The following is a 19,489-nucleotide window of genomic DNA, read 5'->3' as shown; positions in this document are numbered from 1 at the left end:
ATGTAGTTTCAAAATAAAAAAATAGGTCTCTAAATGCTTTTCTTACAGAGCTATGTGACATAATATTAACATTGTCGTTAAATGGGACTTCGGGTGCCCTTAATCATTGAACAGAAATCCTACGAAATAAATAGGTTTATCATACAGAAGTAAAAACTTCGTTTGTACAATGGTATAAAAAAGTTTATTAAAAACCATTAAAAGTAATCCAAAAGGATTCGCAAAACGTTTTCAATCTAGATCAGATCATCTTCAATGCCTAGAACGAAGGTTGTCCACGTTAGAATGAATGCAAAAGGTTAAAATTAACGAGAGAAGAGTGTTTAGCAGAAGAAAGTTGAAAACAAGTAATGATGGTTGCCTGATATGATAGGTTGAAAAAAATATAATTTTAATTAAATTACTGAAAGAATAGTATGTATTTAATGATTATGACCTAAAAGATGTTAAAATGTCAGATAAACTAAAATTATGATTTAAAAGAATCTAGAAAGAGGGAATAACATGAATGTTAATATCAGAAATGTAAAGTGAATTAGTTAAGCTGAATGTATATTAATATTCCCATTGATTTCCCATTGAAATAAGTTTATAGTTTCTACTTCATATCAGACGTCTATGTTTGATCGATATTGAACTCAGTCATTGTTGAGTACAATAGGTAACTCTAGATACTTGAGCACTACATCGAGATAACAAGAGATAAAAAGTCACAACTTACCAGCGTTATGTCGACTTTTCCTAAGTTCATCGCGAATATTCACCAAAATCTTCTTCTGCGTCGGCAACGAATCAAAATTTTTCGGAAAATCGTAGTTAATGCTAGTATTAATGATAGCGTGCCATAAGATATCTTCATTATTGTCGCCTTCTCTCTTAAATAATTTTTTGTAAAAAACTTCTTTCTTTAACGAATTGCTGATAATAGATGCAGTGGCGTTATATGCGTGGCATTTATATCGTCTCAAAATGTCTTCTTGTGTATCAGTTACCTAAAGGCAAAGTAATATTATAGTTTATAGAATGTAAGAGGTTTATGGCTTATGTGTTGCTGCTACCTAACAAGAGACTTCAAAAGAACAAACAGAGAAGATATAGCAGAAACATGGAGATCGTATTGCAGGGACCTATATAAAGATGATCAACGCCAAGAACTTGTTAACCAAATCCCTGACGAGGTGGAAGCAGAACCTGATATACTTGAAAATGAAGTAAGACTGGCGATCAGTAAGCTCAAATATAATAAAGCATTAGGTCCAGATATGATAACAGCAGAAATGCTCAAAGCCACAGAAGAAACTGGCGTAAAATTACTTCATCTACTCTGTAGCCAAATATGGCATTCTAAACAATGGCCTAAAGACAATTCATAAAAAAGACAGCGTGAGTCAAAGAGAGAGAGACAACTTGGATATCTGATGAGGAGGCATCCGAAGATAGAACAGGCGCGAGCCTATTAAGGAAGCAGGAAGAAGAAGTTCAAACCATAACCTCCACCCCTTAACGAGGATTTCTATCAAAAAATAGTTGATTCTACTGATAAATTGTTTATACTTACCTTAAACGCTTTAAACGTAAACGACAATAACTTTCCAAGTAATTTGGGTTCTTCTGAAGCTGCGCAAATAGCACAATCTTTCCGTTCTTCAGTCCCGATAGCAACCCTCAAAAACAGAATTTCCACAAGTATGAAAATAACAATGGACTCTTCTAGATTGTTTCCTTCCAAAATTGCGAGCATGTTCTTAATGTTGTTAACGAAAAATTGCTCGAAGGAGTCTATGTTACAAATCTGAAACACCACAGGCAGGATATCTTTCGCAATCTTGTACCAATGTTGAGGTTTCTTCAAAACCATGGTGTATATGTGTGCTAGGAATAAAGGGTGAACACCTGTATCTAGTTGGTACATGAATTTTCTTAGTAGTGTGTTTATATCTACACTTGGGGGTATTTTCACGTATATTTCTGTTAAATGTTCGAAAATTATCGGTGATTTTACCACGGGGAAGAATGTAAGCAGTTTGTTGAAACTGTTAGTGACAATTTCTTGATTTGATGACTGGGAAGCGATTTTTTCGTTCAACAGCATCAACAAAGTCTTCAAGCTGGAGCTAAAACAGAAAATTTTGTATTTTATAGTAAATAATGAATAAATGAAGGTCCTCCCTCTGCAATAGCGCTTCTCCAACCCTCCAACGTTCCTTGGAAGAGAGCAAAGAAATGTTGGAGAAGTTGGAGAAGGGCAATTGAAGATGGAGGACTTGCGGTTGGCAAGTCTAAAACGGAGTATACGTGATTGGGAGGGGAACAAAAATGGTTGGTGACATAGAATTCTCCTTAATTAGGTGCCGTGTCTTTATTCAGACGTTGGCCGTCATCCTGTTTACAATTTCCTGAAACCTTTTAGTCCAAGAGGCAGCGCTAAAAAATGTCTCTGAATTTACTAAAGCTAGTTATTTCACAGTTGATTACTGTGATTGTGTAGAGAAACATACTGCGGTCGGTCAAGCGAAACGTAGAACAGGTGGTACTGACAGCTTGTCAAAGTTGCTTACCTGCGGAGGTAATTACATCCATTTACTAAGGCTGAAAATCAGTACACACATTCTAAATTAAATATAAATAAAAGTTATTATAGTCGGTCAGCTGTATGACGGGACAGAGCCGGTCGGTCGGCCCCAATGAATGTACAGGGTTATTCACTATATTTTGACCCCCCCTCTAAACTGCTTTATTTACAGAATTAGAAAAAAATGTAAAATACAAAACATTCAATTTTTAAATTATGATTTTTTGACATATATATCATACTAGTGACGTCATCCATCTGGGCTTCGACTATTTAATTCGTCTGGGTAATCGACTATTTTTTTTTAATGAGAATAGGGGTCGTGATCTAGCTCATTTGAAAGGTTATTCAATTCCCTATTCAGTAATATAAACATTAACATGATTGATTATACAGGGTGTCCAAATTTTTTTTTTAATTAAATTAATTGTTTAATTAATATTTAAAAAAAATTGGACACCCTGTATAAATAATGATCTTAATGTTTATATTACTGCATAGAGAATTGAATAACCTTTCAAATGAGCTAGCACACGACCCCTATTCTCATTTAAAAAATAGTCGATTACATCATCACGCTCAGATGGATGACGTCACTAGTACGATATATGTCAAAAATCATAATTAAAAAATAGAATAACTTTTGTATTTTACATTTTTTTCTAATTCTGTAAATAAAGCAGTTTACAAGGGGGTCAAAATATAGTGAATAACCCTGTACATTCACTAGGGCCGACCGACCGGCTCTGTCCCGTCATACAGCTGACCGACTATAATAACTTTTATTTATACTTAATTTAAAATGTGTGTACTGATTTTCAGCCTTAGTAAATGGATTTAATTACCTCCGCAGGTAAGCAACTTTGACAAGCTGTCAGTACCACCTTTTCTACGTTTCGCTTGACCGACCGCAGTATGTTTCTCTGCACAATCACGGTAGTCAACTGTGAAAAAACTAGTAAATTCAGAGAGAATTTTCGGCGCTGCCTCTCCGTCTATTTCTCCACCGATACTTCTAATATTACGCAGCCATGAAAGTTTTCTTCCACTTTTCCTTGTATCAAAGAATATATACTCTCATAGAAGAAGAGTTTGAATGTAAAAGATGGTCACGTTTAATTGTCCCTTGAAAATACCGTAGTCATTTTCAGGCCACATACACCAACTCAGTTGGTGCGCAAAATTCTATGCTGAAACGTTACAGGGCAGTACCCTTCTACGTCGAAACGTTAATAAAATCATTTTTTTAGTAAAACTGTGGCTTATTTCCCATTAAAAATAGTTAGTTGTTATTTCTCCCATCATGAATAAATCGAAGATATAGAAATTGTAGGCAGTAAAAGTAAATGCAGGCGCCAACTCAAAATAATAATAATATAAAAACTCACCTTTGCTCTTCTGATACATCACTCCTTGTTATCTTCGCCAGCAGTTCAAATATTTCTATACAATCGACTCCATTCTCTCTCATCATACAGTCCACCAACCAATCTTGCATGTCAGAAGACCCAGAATCGCAAATTTGGACAAAAAGTGTTAAAAACTCCATACCAAGAGTAATATTTTCCTTACTAACACTGAAATACTCGGCAAAGCGGCTCCAAAACGTCAATAAACAGTTCGCAATCTCATTAAATGACTGTTTGTACTGTTTATCTTTGATAACATTTCTTAAAACATGCATGATAATGTCTACGGTAAGTTTGATATCTTTTTTGTCCAACGACAGCTTCAAAAACGTTTCAAAATCTCGTACAACGGCAGGAATAACGGCTTCAGCAAATGTATTAAAAAAATACAATCCAAACGGTAGTTTCTTTCCCATATCAACACTTTGAACATACAAATCAGAATGAACTGGGTCGATAAGTTTCTTTGCACTATTATTCTCAGTCAACACAAACTTCAAAAGGCCAACGGTGTAACTCAACGTTGTATCTTGCAAATGGTTTATAAATATCGTCCCATCAGAAGCTTTTTGCCCAAAATTTTTAAAGTAAGTCTCTACCAAGTTGTTGGCATGTGGAGTCAGTTGCATGTTTTGTCCAATTGTGGTGCTATGGAGCAAAACCACGCCCTTTAGCAAGTTCCTCTGTTTTAACGACATGTTCTTTTCTGGATCGATAGAAGAATAACTGTAATTTTGTATAATATCCATCAATGTCGATTTTAAATCAGCCACAGAAGCTTTTGGGAGTTTACTTGGTAACGTATTTAACAGGATCACTAGGATTTCTGTGTATTCTGTATTGATGAGGTTTACTAAACCCAGTTCTTGTGGAGTTAGCACTAAATAAGCTACTAATTTATAAAATTCTTTTGTCCATATAGAGTTTGATTTACGACAGAGAGGTTCATTGTGAATTATAGCGTTATACAACTTTAGAATCGATAGTATACACGCTGATTTCAAGGTTAGAAACATATCTTTGTCCAAGGTAGTGAATGTCCAAGATTTTCTAGCGATTAAACTCAAACACGTACTCAGATCTGCCGTTTGTAGTTTTTCCAAAAACTCCTGCGTTTCGCTGAATACACCTTCGTCAAAATTAACTGTTTCTAAGTTGTTTTTAACAATAAACTTATAGCCATCTACGCAGCACAATAGATTACGAAGGTAGTTTAGGAAATTGGCGCAGTCGCAGTAGGATTGCTCGCTTAGAGAGGAAAACTTGACCACTTTCACGTCATATAGATTCGCTACAGTAGTATCTAAATGTTCTACTATGAATTCGTGCAAGTTTATTTTATTTGTGTTCGATAATGGAGCCATATTTACGAATAATCCCATACAGGCTTCTCTGCAGTGTATGCTTCGACTTCCTGTTTGGTTCAGCAACCATATAGAGACGTCTGTAAGTACTCCTGTGCCCAGATCGTTCGGTACTCGGCGTTTCTTATCTTCTTTGCGAAAAATCCCAGGTTTTTCCATGATCACTCGTTGGAGATGAGCGAGAGAACGTTTTAACTGCACAACAGTGGTTGTTTCTTCATGATCCAGTACAGCATCCAAACTCAGAACAAAAATATGTAAAATTTCCAACCAAAACACATTTACTATACGTTCTTCTTCTCTGAGCTCTCTGTAGGTGCTGTTGAAGATAAGAGCTGCACCTAGCTTTTTGATTGGATCGGGATGGCTGCTGAAGAAGCGCATATTTTTTATAAGCACTTTTATGCTCGGTGTGGGATCCAGGTTTTCGTGTTTGATGGTCCATTTCACGAATTCACTCAAACATTTGCCGGAAAAGTCTTTGAGGTTCGAGTTGGTCGGGTGTGTTATTCCTTCCTAAAAAATATAACTGGTTTACTAAGAGTTACTAGACAGTTTACTAACAGTTACTAGACTAGATTAAATGAAGAATTTGACAAATAGCCTGTCGAGCTAACGGAGACAGTAACAACTAACAATGGTTACCAAAATAACAAACGTGGAAGTGGCTCAAGCGCTTCAAAAAATAAAGAAAGGAAAAGCAGTCGGACCAGATGATATTCCTGGGGAAGTATGGAGAGCATTGGGAGAGACAGGAATAACTTGGCTAGCAGGTCTATTTAATAGAATTATGGAAGTTGGACAAATGCCAGACGAATGGAGAAGCAGTATATTAGTACCTGTCTACAAAAACAAGGGAGATATACAACAATGTACAAACTGCAGGGCTATAAAACTACTTAGTCACACCATGAAAATATGGGAGAGAGTAATGGATAGACGGATACGCGAAGAAACCGAAATATCCGATAATCAATTTGGCTGGATCTTAAAGAATGGATTTGATTTGATCCCGAAATGGATTTTTTTAGAAGAGCTGCCAGAATATCAAAATGTGACCATGTTCAAAATGAAGAGATCAGAGAAAAAGTAGGTAAGCAGAAAACAATATTGGAAGAGGTACAACGAAACCAACTCACTTGGTATGGACACGTTCAACGAATGGGAGATGAAAGACTATCCAAAATTACAATGAGCTGGATACCGCCAGAAAAAGGGAAAAGAGGAAGGCCACCGACCTCCTGGAAACAAGGAATTACAAAAGCCATGTCAGAAAGAAATCTACAAGAAAGAGACTGGCTAGATTGACAGGCTTGGCGATTGGGTATCGGAAGGCTTAGAACGCTATAGAACCGTTTACATGTATTTGTATGCCTACCAGAAGCGTATCGATGATGATACTAGTATGCTGCCCACGGGCCTTAGGAGAGGTGTACCAGTGGACTATCTGCAGAAACAACGGCTGAAATATTTGTCTAACGACCTGGTCGATGTCACAGCTCAACAAGAGCAGTGGCGTAGCGATAGTTTTCAACATGTCATTCAACTCTTCTAAACCAGCTGTGGACATTTGTTTGGCTAAAAAAAAGTTTCATTGTAATGCATTGCATCAAAAAAAGTAAAATGCCAATATGCTGATTTATCTATGTGTAAAAATAATTAACGGTATTCAAATCCGAGCAAGAATCTGGTTTCTAGCGATACTGAAGGTTTCGCAAAGCTTCTGCAACCCTCATCTGGCTGCTGAAAAAACCCTAATGGACCATATCTTATTCCTACATGCGATGAGTGGTTGTGATACTATTTCTGCATTGTTTAATCAGGGGAGATTGAAATTCCTTAAAGTCCTGCAGAAGAACACAGACTTACAACCAACCATTGAGGCTTTTAAAGACCCTAATGCACATCAAGATCAGGTTGCCACAGCAGGAAACATGTTTCTCATGGCTCTATATGGAAGAAAAAAGAGACCAGTCTGAACAATTTTAGATACAGACAATACGTATCTTTATCATTCAAAAATAAGACCAACATGTCTCATTACCCCCTACCGAAGCTGCTGCACGAGAACATTCACTTAGAGTTTACTATCAGGTGCAGCAATGGTTATCCTTATATCAAGCCACACCTGACGAGCAACAAAATATTTTAGTGATTGGGGTTGGAAAAAAAAACTACTAATGGTCTCGTGCCAGTGCCAACTACTTTTAGGTCTGGATCCCGCGTATGAAAAAAAAAGTTGATTAATAGCAAGCTGAAAAATTGTTAATAGCTTAAGGGTGTCTAGTCGGATAAACTTTGATATATGGGAATACTGTAACAGGGGCAGTTTTAATTGTGGAACAGGTTAAAAATTTGGAACGGTCAGACCACTAAAACGGCACATTTATTTTGTCCGACAGAACAGACTTAAACTCTCCGAACAGAGATTAAACTCTCATGCAAAAATCAGACTGCTATTTATCACCTGTCATAATTCCTGTCATTTGACATATTCTAAATGTTCCACTCATTAAAACGCCCATTTGGTGATAAATAGCAGTCTGATTTTTGCATGAGAGTTTAATCTCTGTTCGGAGAGTTTAAGTCTGTTCTGTCGGACAAAATACATGTGCCGTTTTCGTGGTCTGACCGTTCCAAATTTTTAACCTGTTCCACAATTAAAACTTCCCCTGTCCCAGTGTTCCCATATATCAAAGTTTGTCCGACTAGACACCCTTAAGCTATTAACAAATTTTCAGCTGCTATTAATCAACTTTTTTTTCATACGCGGGATCCAGACCTATTTGGACCCTTCACTAAACTCACTACTACAGTATATTTCTTGTAAATGTAAAAAGGGCCGACAACGCAATTGTGGATGCAGGAAGGCGGGCCATTGAATTTGCACATCATTCGAAGGACTGTGTGACAACGTTGAGCCCCCGGAAGACCGCTCTGATATAGACGTAGAAGAGACTGAAAAAGAGACAGAGGTATGTAGAATCTCACAAGTTATTTCGTGATCATTCATCTCTCCTTGATATATGATCACAAGTCAGTATCTCACTACCTCTTTTATTTTCCAGGAGAACAACCCCTGACGCTGACGATGGAGCAATCAGATCCTGAGCCAGGACATGATGCCATCGAAGAACCTCAGCACAATGCGGAAGGTATGTTTAATCTCACAATATATTTTGCAATCCTCATCTCCCCTTTATAACTGAAACTATCTCTTTTATTTTCCAGAACAAGCAGAATATGTATCGGGACCACAGCCAGCACCTTCTAAAAGACAACGGCTCATATAGTTTTATATAATACAACATTTTGTACTTTAATTTGTTCTGAATTTTAATTTGTAATATTAATAGTCACAATATTTTAAGTTTTATATTGTTTGAGTTCTACCTTTTGTGATACTGAATTTGTACAATTTCGACCTTTTTTTTTTCTTTTTACTTATTTGTGCAGAAAACTAGGAGAAATTTATCAAATGACAGCATTCTAATAAAAAATAAAGTGAGTTTTACAGAGACCGTTAAAAATTGACAATTTTCAACTTGCTCTTTAGACCGAACGGTTCGTCTGAAAAAAAAGTAAATAGTGATATTTGTAGAGAATTTTAAGTAGTTTAATTTTTGTGCACAGATGATTTACCAAAAGTTAATAGTTTTCGAGATTTAAGTGAAAAAGCGAGAAAAAGCAGAAATTTTTCGATTTTTTCAATGTTCCGTCCCGAAATTTTGTCTGCAAACCTCATATTCGGATTCAGCAGCCCAGAATACATATATAATGAAATAAATCAGAACTACCCCAAAACTTTCCCACTAGGGGGCTCGTAGAGGACAAATTGACTGAATTATTATAAAATTAGCTTATACACTACTTACCTCTGCCTAAAAACACCATCGCACAAGCCTGCAGCAACTCGCATGAAGTAATTCTCGTTTTTCTATCGCTACTATAAAGAGCCAAATCTATTATTCTCGGTAAAAAAGTATCCAAATAAACATCCAGTTGAATATCGTATGGTAAAGATACTTTCAAATGAGAGCTTTGGCCGCCTATCAAATTTTTGACGAACGTACTATCGGAAAAGACAAAATTTTGGCAGGTCTTGAAGCTCTGACGACCGATGAAAGATAGTATTTTCCTCTGTAGTTTCACTAGCTCTGGTTCGGTTTCTTCTAGAACTTTTCGCTTCTTTAAGGCTTGCATGGTTTTGCGTCTTTTTTGGACAGGTTGACTGCTGTAGCCTTTGAGTGATTTGCTGCGCAAGAAACTATCCAAACTGGAGATTATTTTACCTATAACGAAAAATGCATGTAACTTAACTACAGGAGATGAAACAAAAATTAGAAAATTGACATAATTTTAGAATAATTACTTTTGTTTTAGGTGTTCGCACTCTTCTCGGGGTCGTCGATTTGATAAAGCTAGATGCGGTTACCATGGAAATGACACGCAGTAACTAGAATTTTTTCAAACACATCGCTATACAGATCCGGAGTCTAGCCGATTATATCGGCATTCAGAAAGCAGCCCAGAGATAAAACTTAACATTCTATTGGAGGGGTGGCCAAACTGCGGCTCGCGAGCCACATGCGGCTCTTTGAAGGATTACTTGTGGCTCTCGATAAATGTTGTCTCGATACATTTTGTGTTATTATATTTAAAAAAAATTATTATCGTGCCATGTTTCAAAATGTCTTTTAAAATGATATGACACATCAAAAACTGTACGAATGAGCATTAAGAGTGGCGCAAAATAGAAGTCAGTAAATCAACCGACTCCAGACAGATTTGTATAACTCTTGCTAACTTGCTACGGATATAATTTGTAATTTGGATTACACATCTTAGTCATTAACGAGTATATAGATTTCAAGACTTAAAATAAAACTATATGTAATTAAGTTTTAATATTTCGTAAATTTTTCGGTTTTCAATAAATAAAATTTCTGTTAAAAATTTGTAAATATGTATCTTCTTTACATATGTACTTTTTGAATACGTATTTAATTGCGGCTCGCGAAAAATTTCAACTTATGAAAAGTGGCTCGGACTATCAAGGAGCTTGGCCACCCCTTAAATGTTACGCGTATATCCTCTTCCTCATTCCATGAAGCCTTGGCAGGGTGTGGTGACACTCTAAATATTGTTAGGTTGCTGTCTCCATTGGTTGCGAACCTGTGCAAGATGGACTGCTTCGTGTAGGGATTTTCCCACCAGAGTCTTCATTTGCTCTGCCCATCATCCTTCTGGTCTTTGTCCTTCTATCTTCCCTTCACTATCAATAGTTCCACGGTTCCCGTTCTTTTGGCTATAAGACCAAAGTAATTTAGGTACGCTCGGTTTACTTTTGTTAATAGTTTGATCGCCGGTTCTGATTTTTCTGCCTCCTTCAGTGATTCCTCCATCCAAGGCTGCTGCATATCACCTACACTCTTCAAAATATATCTATATGAGGCGCTCTTAGTCTAGAGAAGTAAATGGTACCTGCTTGTAACAGGTACGAAAGTCACTAACGTTTTCGAAACCCTAATATTATTTTTGTTCCACCCTATATGCATAAATCCGTTTCAGGAATTGTATCGGGTATTGCGTGGAATTGGATCATTTGTGATTTTTTTTTCGTTTGTCATAATATTGGATCGATCATCGGATATTATGTTGTTTATCTAACTTTTCTCAGGGATTTGGCGTAGATAAGTACCTCGAGTTGTTTACTATACTGAGAATAGCGGTTTTAATTCAAAGAGGTTTAATGATTTTTCGAGACGAGAGTCTGAATTTTTGTTGATAAGATCTCTAACGATAAGAGCTCTGAGAGTGTTCAGCGAGGCCAGATGTTATTTGAGCCGATTCAGCTATTATCATAGGAAAAGTTCTGTCCAAGGTAACGCTAAACCCATGAGTTGGTAAATCTTTGATTGGCTGGGAAATATCGATGGCGTAGAAAAAGAAGATTTGAGAGGTTAGAGGGTGTGGCTAAAAATATGTCTAAGTGACTTCTTATTTGTCGAGATTCTAATTAGGGAAGTGTCTTAAATCTGTAATTGGTCGTTGAAATTATTGATGGGAAGATCGAATGATTTTTTGGAAGGGCGTTGAATTTTTGAGGATTGAGTTTGAGGATATCGAGAAAGTCAGTTACGTTTGAGCTGTAGAGAGCTGAAGTTGAGCTAGCCTCGGAAGGTCTGCAGGGTTGCAGTATCTGCCAGTATGTGCCAGAAATTTAAAAACTGAAGATTGCTTCGACAGAAAACGCTGGAAACAAGCGTCAAGCGACAACGCTTGGATCACGCACGAGTAATTAGTCTATATGAAGAACTTACCTAAAAACTGCTCGAAGTCTTCAACTGGTAATGTCTTCTGCCAGTGTTCTAACGTTTCTACGCCCATCTCCGCTAAAGGCAAATAACTCCTCCCCACCTCAAAGACGTTTACAAATGGAGTGACGCATAAGGGAAGAGTATGCGTGATGATACTAACAGGAGTCTCTAGCAGTACTTGTAGTGAAGAAATCAGCAAATCGTCTTTGAATTCGACCATCTTGTGAAGAAGTACAGGCAGAAAAGTCATCAAAGTCTCTTTGCAGTTGATTACGTCTTGGGAATCACTGCTGCCATCGAACAATGACAGTTGTCTGGATATCTTCAAGCAGTACGAAAGAAGTTTGTAAAACCCACTGTTTAAGGGATGCTTTAAGCACTTCGCAACAAGGTGGTCTACCATCTTACAAATGGAATTTTTCACATGATCTGCTCCGACGTTGTCAAAGATGAATTTATAAAAATCTACGACGTTCAAAAATATGGAATAATCGTTTCTTTCTTCTAGTTGGTATATCTTTTCTAAATCAGTTAAGGCACTGTCCTCATCTTTTAACTTGACAGACACGTTGAGTTTATTTACAAGAATCATTAACGTTTTGACCAATTCTTGGATGATTCTCTCTAAAACGTATTTCCTGTCTTGCATGTAGAATTCGTATTTGTCGTAGTGTTTGTAGGAATATAGCTTTAAGATGTTAGTCCATAGAGGGTAGTAGTTTTTGACCGTAATAATTTTCTGTGTGGAATCCTCCGAAAATGCCTCAAATGACGTATGTTGGTGGGAGCAGCACCATACAACGCCTAAAATACAGAAATCTATAAATGCAAGGTCCTTTCAAATTTTTAACAATTCGCTTTCTTGAGAAAGTAAATTTATTATCTTCGTTAATCTTTTTGCGATAGTATTTAAATAATATCTTTTCCTTTGAAAAAAATTTATTCAGTTTTGTGGACAAAACGAGAATACTGTTCATGATCTATAAACGAGAATAGGTGGAAGTAAGTTTAACCACAAAAAGGTACATAAGGAAACGTGGGGGTCTACAGGAGGAAGATACAGAAATCAAATCTAGCATGTACTGATCTAGTCGAAATAAAAAATTTTAAAAAAGAGACAGCACCATAAGAAGAATTCCCAATATATACAATAAAATAAAACTGCTACTTACCTTGATAAACGATATTTTCAATAAACGTATCAAAATACTGAGTATTCTTCAAATAAAATATGGTGAGAAGTAAGGCATCAGTCACAATATAATGTTGCAGAATAGGCAACCTGTGGAATGATTTGATCATCGAAATAGCACCTTTTTGTAGACAAAAAAACTCGCTGGCTGCAAACTGCTTGAATCGCATGAAGTTGGCGATGGTTTGTATATAATCGGGAAGGTAATCCCATTCGTCGTCATCTTCCTTGTAGTCCTGGACAAAAGTTTTTTCGAACACTTGCATTATGAATAGAAACAGGTCTTTTACTTCTGGTGGATTTAAATGTTTGTGGAAAGATTGAGAAAATACTCGTAGACAGAAAACTGATAGTCGCTTCTCTAAGGTCGAAGCTTCTTTTGTGTTCAGGACGGTTTTGCAGTAGTTCAGGAAGTACTAAAATCGAATACCAGAAATTAAATACTCATCTTTTTATTACAGTTCTTAAAATTTTTCAATCCAAAATATGATTTTCAAAATCTTTGCTTTCTTTACAACGTACATTTAAACAAAAAGATATATTTAAAACACATTTGCACATTTTTTGGTGCTTTTGTAACATATGTGGAAAAGTAATTGGGTCGTCTAGTTTCAAAACCCGACAAATCCACTTTTTATGAATATTGAGTTACTCATATAAACAGATTTGTAATCTTGCCCTCTACAAGTTTATACCGAATTTCCGATGCAAAACCCTCCAAATCTAATCTTAATTTGCATTTGAAATATTGGGTTGGTTTCCAAATCCAGCAAATCCAATCCATACCCATAAGCTTAACTTTCATACCAAAACACTTTATTTTGAATTTCCCAACATTTGACCTCAATGGATTTGTCGGGTTTTGGAACTAGACGACTCAATTTGTCAGTACATGATGTAATAAAATTTATAAACAAGGTCATTCAAATTCAATCCTTATTGAAACACTCATGTTTCTCGCATGTGACAATCATCATCATCAACAACTAGCCAATCGCGTCCACTGCTGGACATAGGCCTCCCTCAATTCTTTCCAGTGTTGTCTACACTGGGCCGCTTGTAGCCAGTTTCTCGCTACTCTTTTTATATCGTCGGTAGTTTCTGGGCCTTTTTATTTTCGGGGCCTCCATTCCATGATTCGTCTTCTTCACCGTCCATCTTGTGTTCTAGCTAAGTGTCCTGCCCAGTTCTACGTAAGCGTCGTAGCTCTTTCGATGACGTCTTGAACTCCTGATCTTTGCTTGATTTGTTGGTTTGTTATGTTGTGGTATTATAATATCACCCTGTACAAAAGATGTTTTATTGAAAGTAAATTGTCCGCCCTTGACCAAGGCCGACGCGTGAGGTTGCAAAGTTCATTCTAATATATAAGTAAACGCCCGATGATATGATACCATTATTATTATTGTTATGATTATTGTAATAGTTAGCAGTAACCACGTTTAAGATAGGTCGTGATTATAAACAAGTTATTATGATTTAGTCATCGATATGGTAAACCAAAAATATATGTATTTGAATAGAAATAAGAGTTTTAATTAATTGGGACCAGAAGGCAGTAACAACACGCTTATTTATGACAATGTGATCTCGAAGACTCACGTTCAGCATTGCCACATGCGAGAAACACCCATGTCTCCCACATGTGACAATGGTATCCAAAAATTCTTCCTTGTTGTCTTCGCATTCTTGCAAAAACTGCTGGACACACTCGAAAAAACGTTGCCATTTGTGATTTTCTGTAAGCAGTCGCGATACCCAGTGCGTATACAGTTTGTGATATCCTCATTTTTTTGTTCATATTTTGTGAATTGTGATGTGGCAAGTCTCAGGAATATACAAAGCAAGGTAGTTAATGGTGAAGCTACGATCTTCAAGCAATATTCTTGCAACTTTTCACATTGGTGGTAACATAGACCGGTACCTCCATCTTCGAAGGCTGTTAGGCCGATACTGAGCAAAGCAGCGAGGCGAAAGTGGTGGGGTGAGAGAGAGGGGGAGGTGATGTGTAAGGCAATGTTGCCAGATTTCTACCAGCACGTCGCATTCTTCTCAGTAACATAGGAAACCTTTTTTATGAATGACCCGCATACAATTATTTTATTTACTTTGCCTATACATACCTGTATAATTGGTACACATGTAGCATCGTTGCAGTCTTCCGCACTTTTAGAAATACTCTGATAAATGGCCTTTAAAGTCGTTAAACCTACTTTTTGTTCTTCAGCGCCACAGGCCAACCATAGTAGCAGCTTTTCGTGCCAAAACTGATGCTCTTTGACTAATTCCTCTTTGAATAAGAAGGTGTTAGCACCGAGGAACTTCATAGCGGCTAGAATATAAGTACATTATAATGATTTAAATATGATCCTAATAGATCAGTGGCGGATCTAAGGCAGAGGGGGAAGGAGAGAAATTTCCCCCCAACCAGGTCCAAAATTAAAATAAAAAATTGTTGAAACATAAAAATATACAAGTACAAAGCGGAGTCAGACAAGGTGACTCGTTAAGCCCACTGCTCTTTAATATAATAATGGATGAAATAATAAAAGCAGTACGTAAAGGTCATGGTTACAGAATGGGGAACAAATAAATCCAAATATTATGTTATGCAGACGACGCCATATTAATCGCCGAGACAGAAGACGATCTCCAAAGATTAACACACATCTTAAATACAACAGCCAAGAAATACAATATGATAATATCAATAGAAAAAAACCAATGTATGACAACATCTAAATACCCACTACGATGTAAAATCGAAATTGATGAGAAAATAATAAAGCAGGAAGCAAGGTATAGATATCTGGGAATAGATATAACCAGTTACGGAGATGTTGAATAGGAAGTACGACAACAATGCTTAAAAGCAAGTAAAGTGGCGGGATCTCTTAATGACACAATCTGGAAGAACAAATACCTAAGACAAGACACAAAAGCAAGAATCTATAAAGGAGCAATTAGACCTATATTGACATACACGGCGGAGACAAGACCTGACACATCTAGAATGAGACGACTACTAGAAAAAACAGAGATGAAATTACTTCGACGAATATCAGGGAAAAGTCTGTTGGATAGGGAGAGAAGCGAAAACATAAGAAGACCATGCAATGTAGAGGACATAAATGGATGGGTGACAAAACGGAAACAGGAGTGGAACGAACACATTAGTAGAATGGCAGAGGATAGGATAGTACGAATAGCATGAGATAAGTCACCAAATGGACGAAGAAGTATTGGCAGACCAAGTAAAGAACAACATAGTATGTACATTAGCTGTAATGAGTAGGTAAATAAGAAGTAAAAAATTGTAATAATATTATAATAACCAAGTTTCACTAATTGGCAATATCTTTAATACATTTACTTTTGATTGAGACTGGCTGAACGAGCATAGTCCAAGCCAAAAAAAAAAAAAAAAAAAACATTTTAAACGAGGGGAGGAACAACATTTAAAAACGAATGGATGACAGAGGGTCTTTTAAACTCTGTACATGAAAAACATAGATTGTAATGTTGTTCTGAAGCTGTTTCCTTGTGGAATTTTTATAATAAACTAGTCTAAATTGGAAATAAGCCACAATTTAACTAAAAATAATAATTTTATTAACGTTTCGACGCCCAAATCGGATGTCGAAACGTTAATAAAATCATTTTTTTAGTTGAATTGTGGCTTATTTCCCATTTAGAATAGTTTATTACATAGATTGTATGAGCTAATTAGATGAGCTAATCCAAGATCCCACAAATAACTTAGTAGAACAACGATTATAAAAACAAATTAATTAAATTAATTAAAAACATAAGAAATTGTAGCTGACAAAATAGAAATTGTTGCAAATGAATTAAATACGCATTACAGTACATTAGGACAAAAGTATGGACAAAAAATACACATTTGTAATGATACATCGTAATGATACATATCCGACATCGTATCATGTACCTACCTCAGCCACAAAGTGTAAATAAAAATAATATACCAAACAACACAGCAAAATATCTTCGTGCGACTCAATTCTTATTGTGTGAAAAGGATAGGTGCGTCAAAACTGTCGCACGAGAAAACCCTCGCACGTTCAAAATTCTTATAATGTGAAACAGCACACACTGTATACAGGAGTAGTCTGAGTCTATTGAGATAATCACACCGAGAATGCAGTACGGCTAAGATAGGGCAATGCATTTCTAATGGGTAATAAATGCACAGGGTTGTCGGTCTTCACCAGTTGTTGATTGCTCTGTCAAGAGCGTCGCACAGGAACTGTGGCAACACTGAATGCGCATTCCTATCTTAACCGTACTGCAATCCCAGTGTAAATTTCACGTTAAATATTAATGTCATTGGTTTTAACGTTCAATAAGAGATAAAGCGATGAGCTTCGTGGTTTTGTTTTTCTAAAAGTGGTAGTACCGTATCATGAACATGTATGAAATATAATGTGGTATGTCAACTCAGGTTAGAAAAGTACCACAAATAAAATATTGACATGAGTCCTTCAAAATCAGGTGGCTGAGCTGGCCAAATGTAACTGAAATCACGTGCTGATCAGGGAGATACTGATCTAGTTTCGGAAGTTGTCATTAATAGTCAAAGTCATGAATAATAACAGTTTCTTAACTGTGGATCTATGTGCAGAAAGATTTAAGGAATATTGGACTAAGGGGATGAAGAAGACAGACACTCCACAGAGAAAGATGGAAGAATGTTTTGGGAAAGCTCAAGGCTTGCAGAGGGCTGTAGCGTCAAATTGATGATGATGATTATGAGATCCCTTGAAAAACTTAGCTTCCAACTGCAAAAAAAAACTAGCCTTATTATCTAACTACACAATTTCAAAAGCATTCATAAACTTACTAACTCACAAACTATACAGGGTGTAACAAAAATACAGGTCATAAATTTAATCACATATTCTGGGACCAAAAATAGTTCGATTGAACCTAACGTACCTTAGTACAAATGTGCACATAAAAAAAGTTACAGCCCTTTGAAGTTAAAAAATGAAAATCGATTTTTTCCAATATATCGAAAACTATTAGACATTTTTTATTGAAAATGGACATGTGGTATTCTTATGGCAGTAGTATCTTAAGAAAAAATTATAGTGAAATTTGGACACCCCATAAAAATTTTATGGGGGTTTTGTTCCTTTAAACCCCCCCCCCCCCAACTTTTGTGTACGTTCCAATTTAATTATTATTGTAGTACCATTAGTTAAACACAATGTTTTAAAAAATTTTTTGCCTCTCATTACTTTTTCGAAAAATGAGTTTATATCGAGATATTTTGAATATTTTTCAAATCCACCACATATTTGTACATGGTTAAGTACGATTATGGAGACTTTGTAATAATATGAACATTTATTTATGATTTAGGTATATTTTGAACCATATTAAAAAAGAAGCCTCATATCGATAAAAGTTGCTTTATCGGAAAAATACAAAGAGGCAAAAAAGTTTTAAAACACTGTGTGTAACTAATGGTATGGCAGTAATAGTTTAATTGGAACGTACACAAACATTTGGGGGGTTTAAAGGAACAAAACCCTCATAAAATTTTTACGTAAACATATTAAAAAAGAAGCTGCAACTCGATAAAAACTGCCTTATTGAAAAAATACTAGGAGGCAAAAAAGTTTTAGAAATATTTAGTTCAACTAATGGTACCACAAAAATAATTTAATTGGAACGTACACAAAAGTTTGGGGGGGTTTAAGGGAATAAAACACCCATAAAATTTTTATGGGGTGCACAAATTTCACTATAATTTTTATTTAAGATGTTCCTGCCATAAAAATGGCACATGTCCATTTTCAATAAAACATCTCTAATAGTTTTCGATATATTCGAAAAAATCCATTTTCATTTTGGAACTTCAAAGGGCTGTAACTTTTTTTATGTGCATATTTGTACTAAGGTAAGTTAGGTTGATTCGAATTATTTTTGGTCCCAGAATATGTGATTTAATTTATGACCTGTATTTTTGTTACACCCTGTATATTGGAGTAAGAAATCTACATCATGTACAAATATCTGAATGCGCCTTTGCCGATGATGAGTAATCATGACTGGAAACGAAAAAGACCTACAAAAGAATATAACAATCTGGAATGAAGTACCTACTAAAAGAAAATAATATGAGAATAAATAGGAAGAAAACGAAAGTTATGGCAATAGCAGAAGAAAAGCAAAATTTGAAAATAAATTTAGACAATCAACAAATAATAGAGTAAGTGAGCCAATTCCAATATTTGAGAGTAATAATACATGAAAATGGAGGACAAGAAATCGAAGTGAAAGAATGAATAAATAAAGCTACGAAATTAAACTTCGCTATAAACAACACATTTATTAATCAAAAAGAAGTGTCTAGGAATCCAAAATAAATGTGTATAAATCACTGTACAGACCAGTAACACTCACCTATGGATGTGAATCCTGGGTGTTAACAAACCAGTGACTAGAATGGATAAAATGAGAAATCAGCAAATAAGAAATGATTTAAAAGTACAACCAGTGTTAGAATTTATAGAAAAGAGACAGCTTATTTGGTGGGGGCATCTCCATAGAATGGACGGCATTCGACCAACAAGAATAATATGGGAAGCAAGAAGTGACTC

At 35.9% G+C, this 19,489-nt stretch overlaps 1 protein-coding gene across 1 annotated transcript in view; it reads right to left on the bottom strand.

Annotated features, from left to right (window-relative positions):
• Nucleotides 1–19,489, bottom strand: part of LOC114324552 (DNA-dependent protein kinase catalytic subunit) — a 105,402-nt gene that overhangs the window by 77,050 nt on the left and 8,863 nt on the right. The window contains exons 5-12 of the mRNA XM_028272413.2: nucleotides 14,981–15,189; nucleotides 12,838–13,273; nucleotides 11,669–12,469; nucleotides 9,221–9,637; nucleotides 6,724–6,923; nucleotides 3,961–5,861; nucleotides 1,559–2,114; nucleotides 722–992 (exon numbers count right to left, since the gene is read on the bottom strand). Of these exons, the coding sequence (XP_028128214.2) occupies nucleotides 722–992; nucleotides 1,559–2,114; nucleotides 3,961–5,861; nucleotides 6,724–6,923; nucleotides 9,221–9,637; nucleotides 11,669–12,469; nucleotides 12,838–13,273; nucleotides 14,981–15,189 (4,791 nt within the window). The remainder of the gene's footprint in view (nucleotides 1–721; nucleotides 993–1,558; nucleotides 2,115–3,960; nucleotides 5,862–6,723; nucleotides 6,924–9,220; nucleotides 9,638–11,668; nucleotides 12,470–12,837; nucleotides 13,274–14,980; nucleotides 15,190–19,489) is intronic.

The sequence above is a fragment of the Diabrotica virgifera genome, chromosome 3, assembly GCF_917563875.1.
Source record: "Diabrotica virgifera virgifera chromosome 3, PGI_DIABVI_V3a".
NCBI classification, from domain to species: Eukaryota; Metazoa; Arthropoda; class Insecta; order Coleoptera; family Chrysomelidae; genus Diabrotica; species Diabrotica virgifera.
This window is presented reverse-complemented; position numbering and strand designations above follow the sequence as displayed.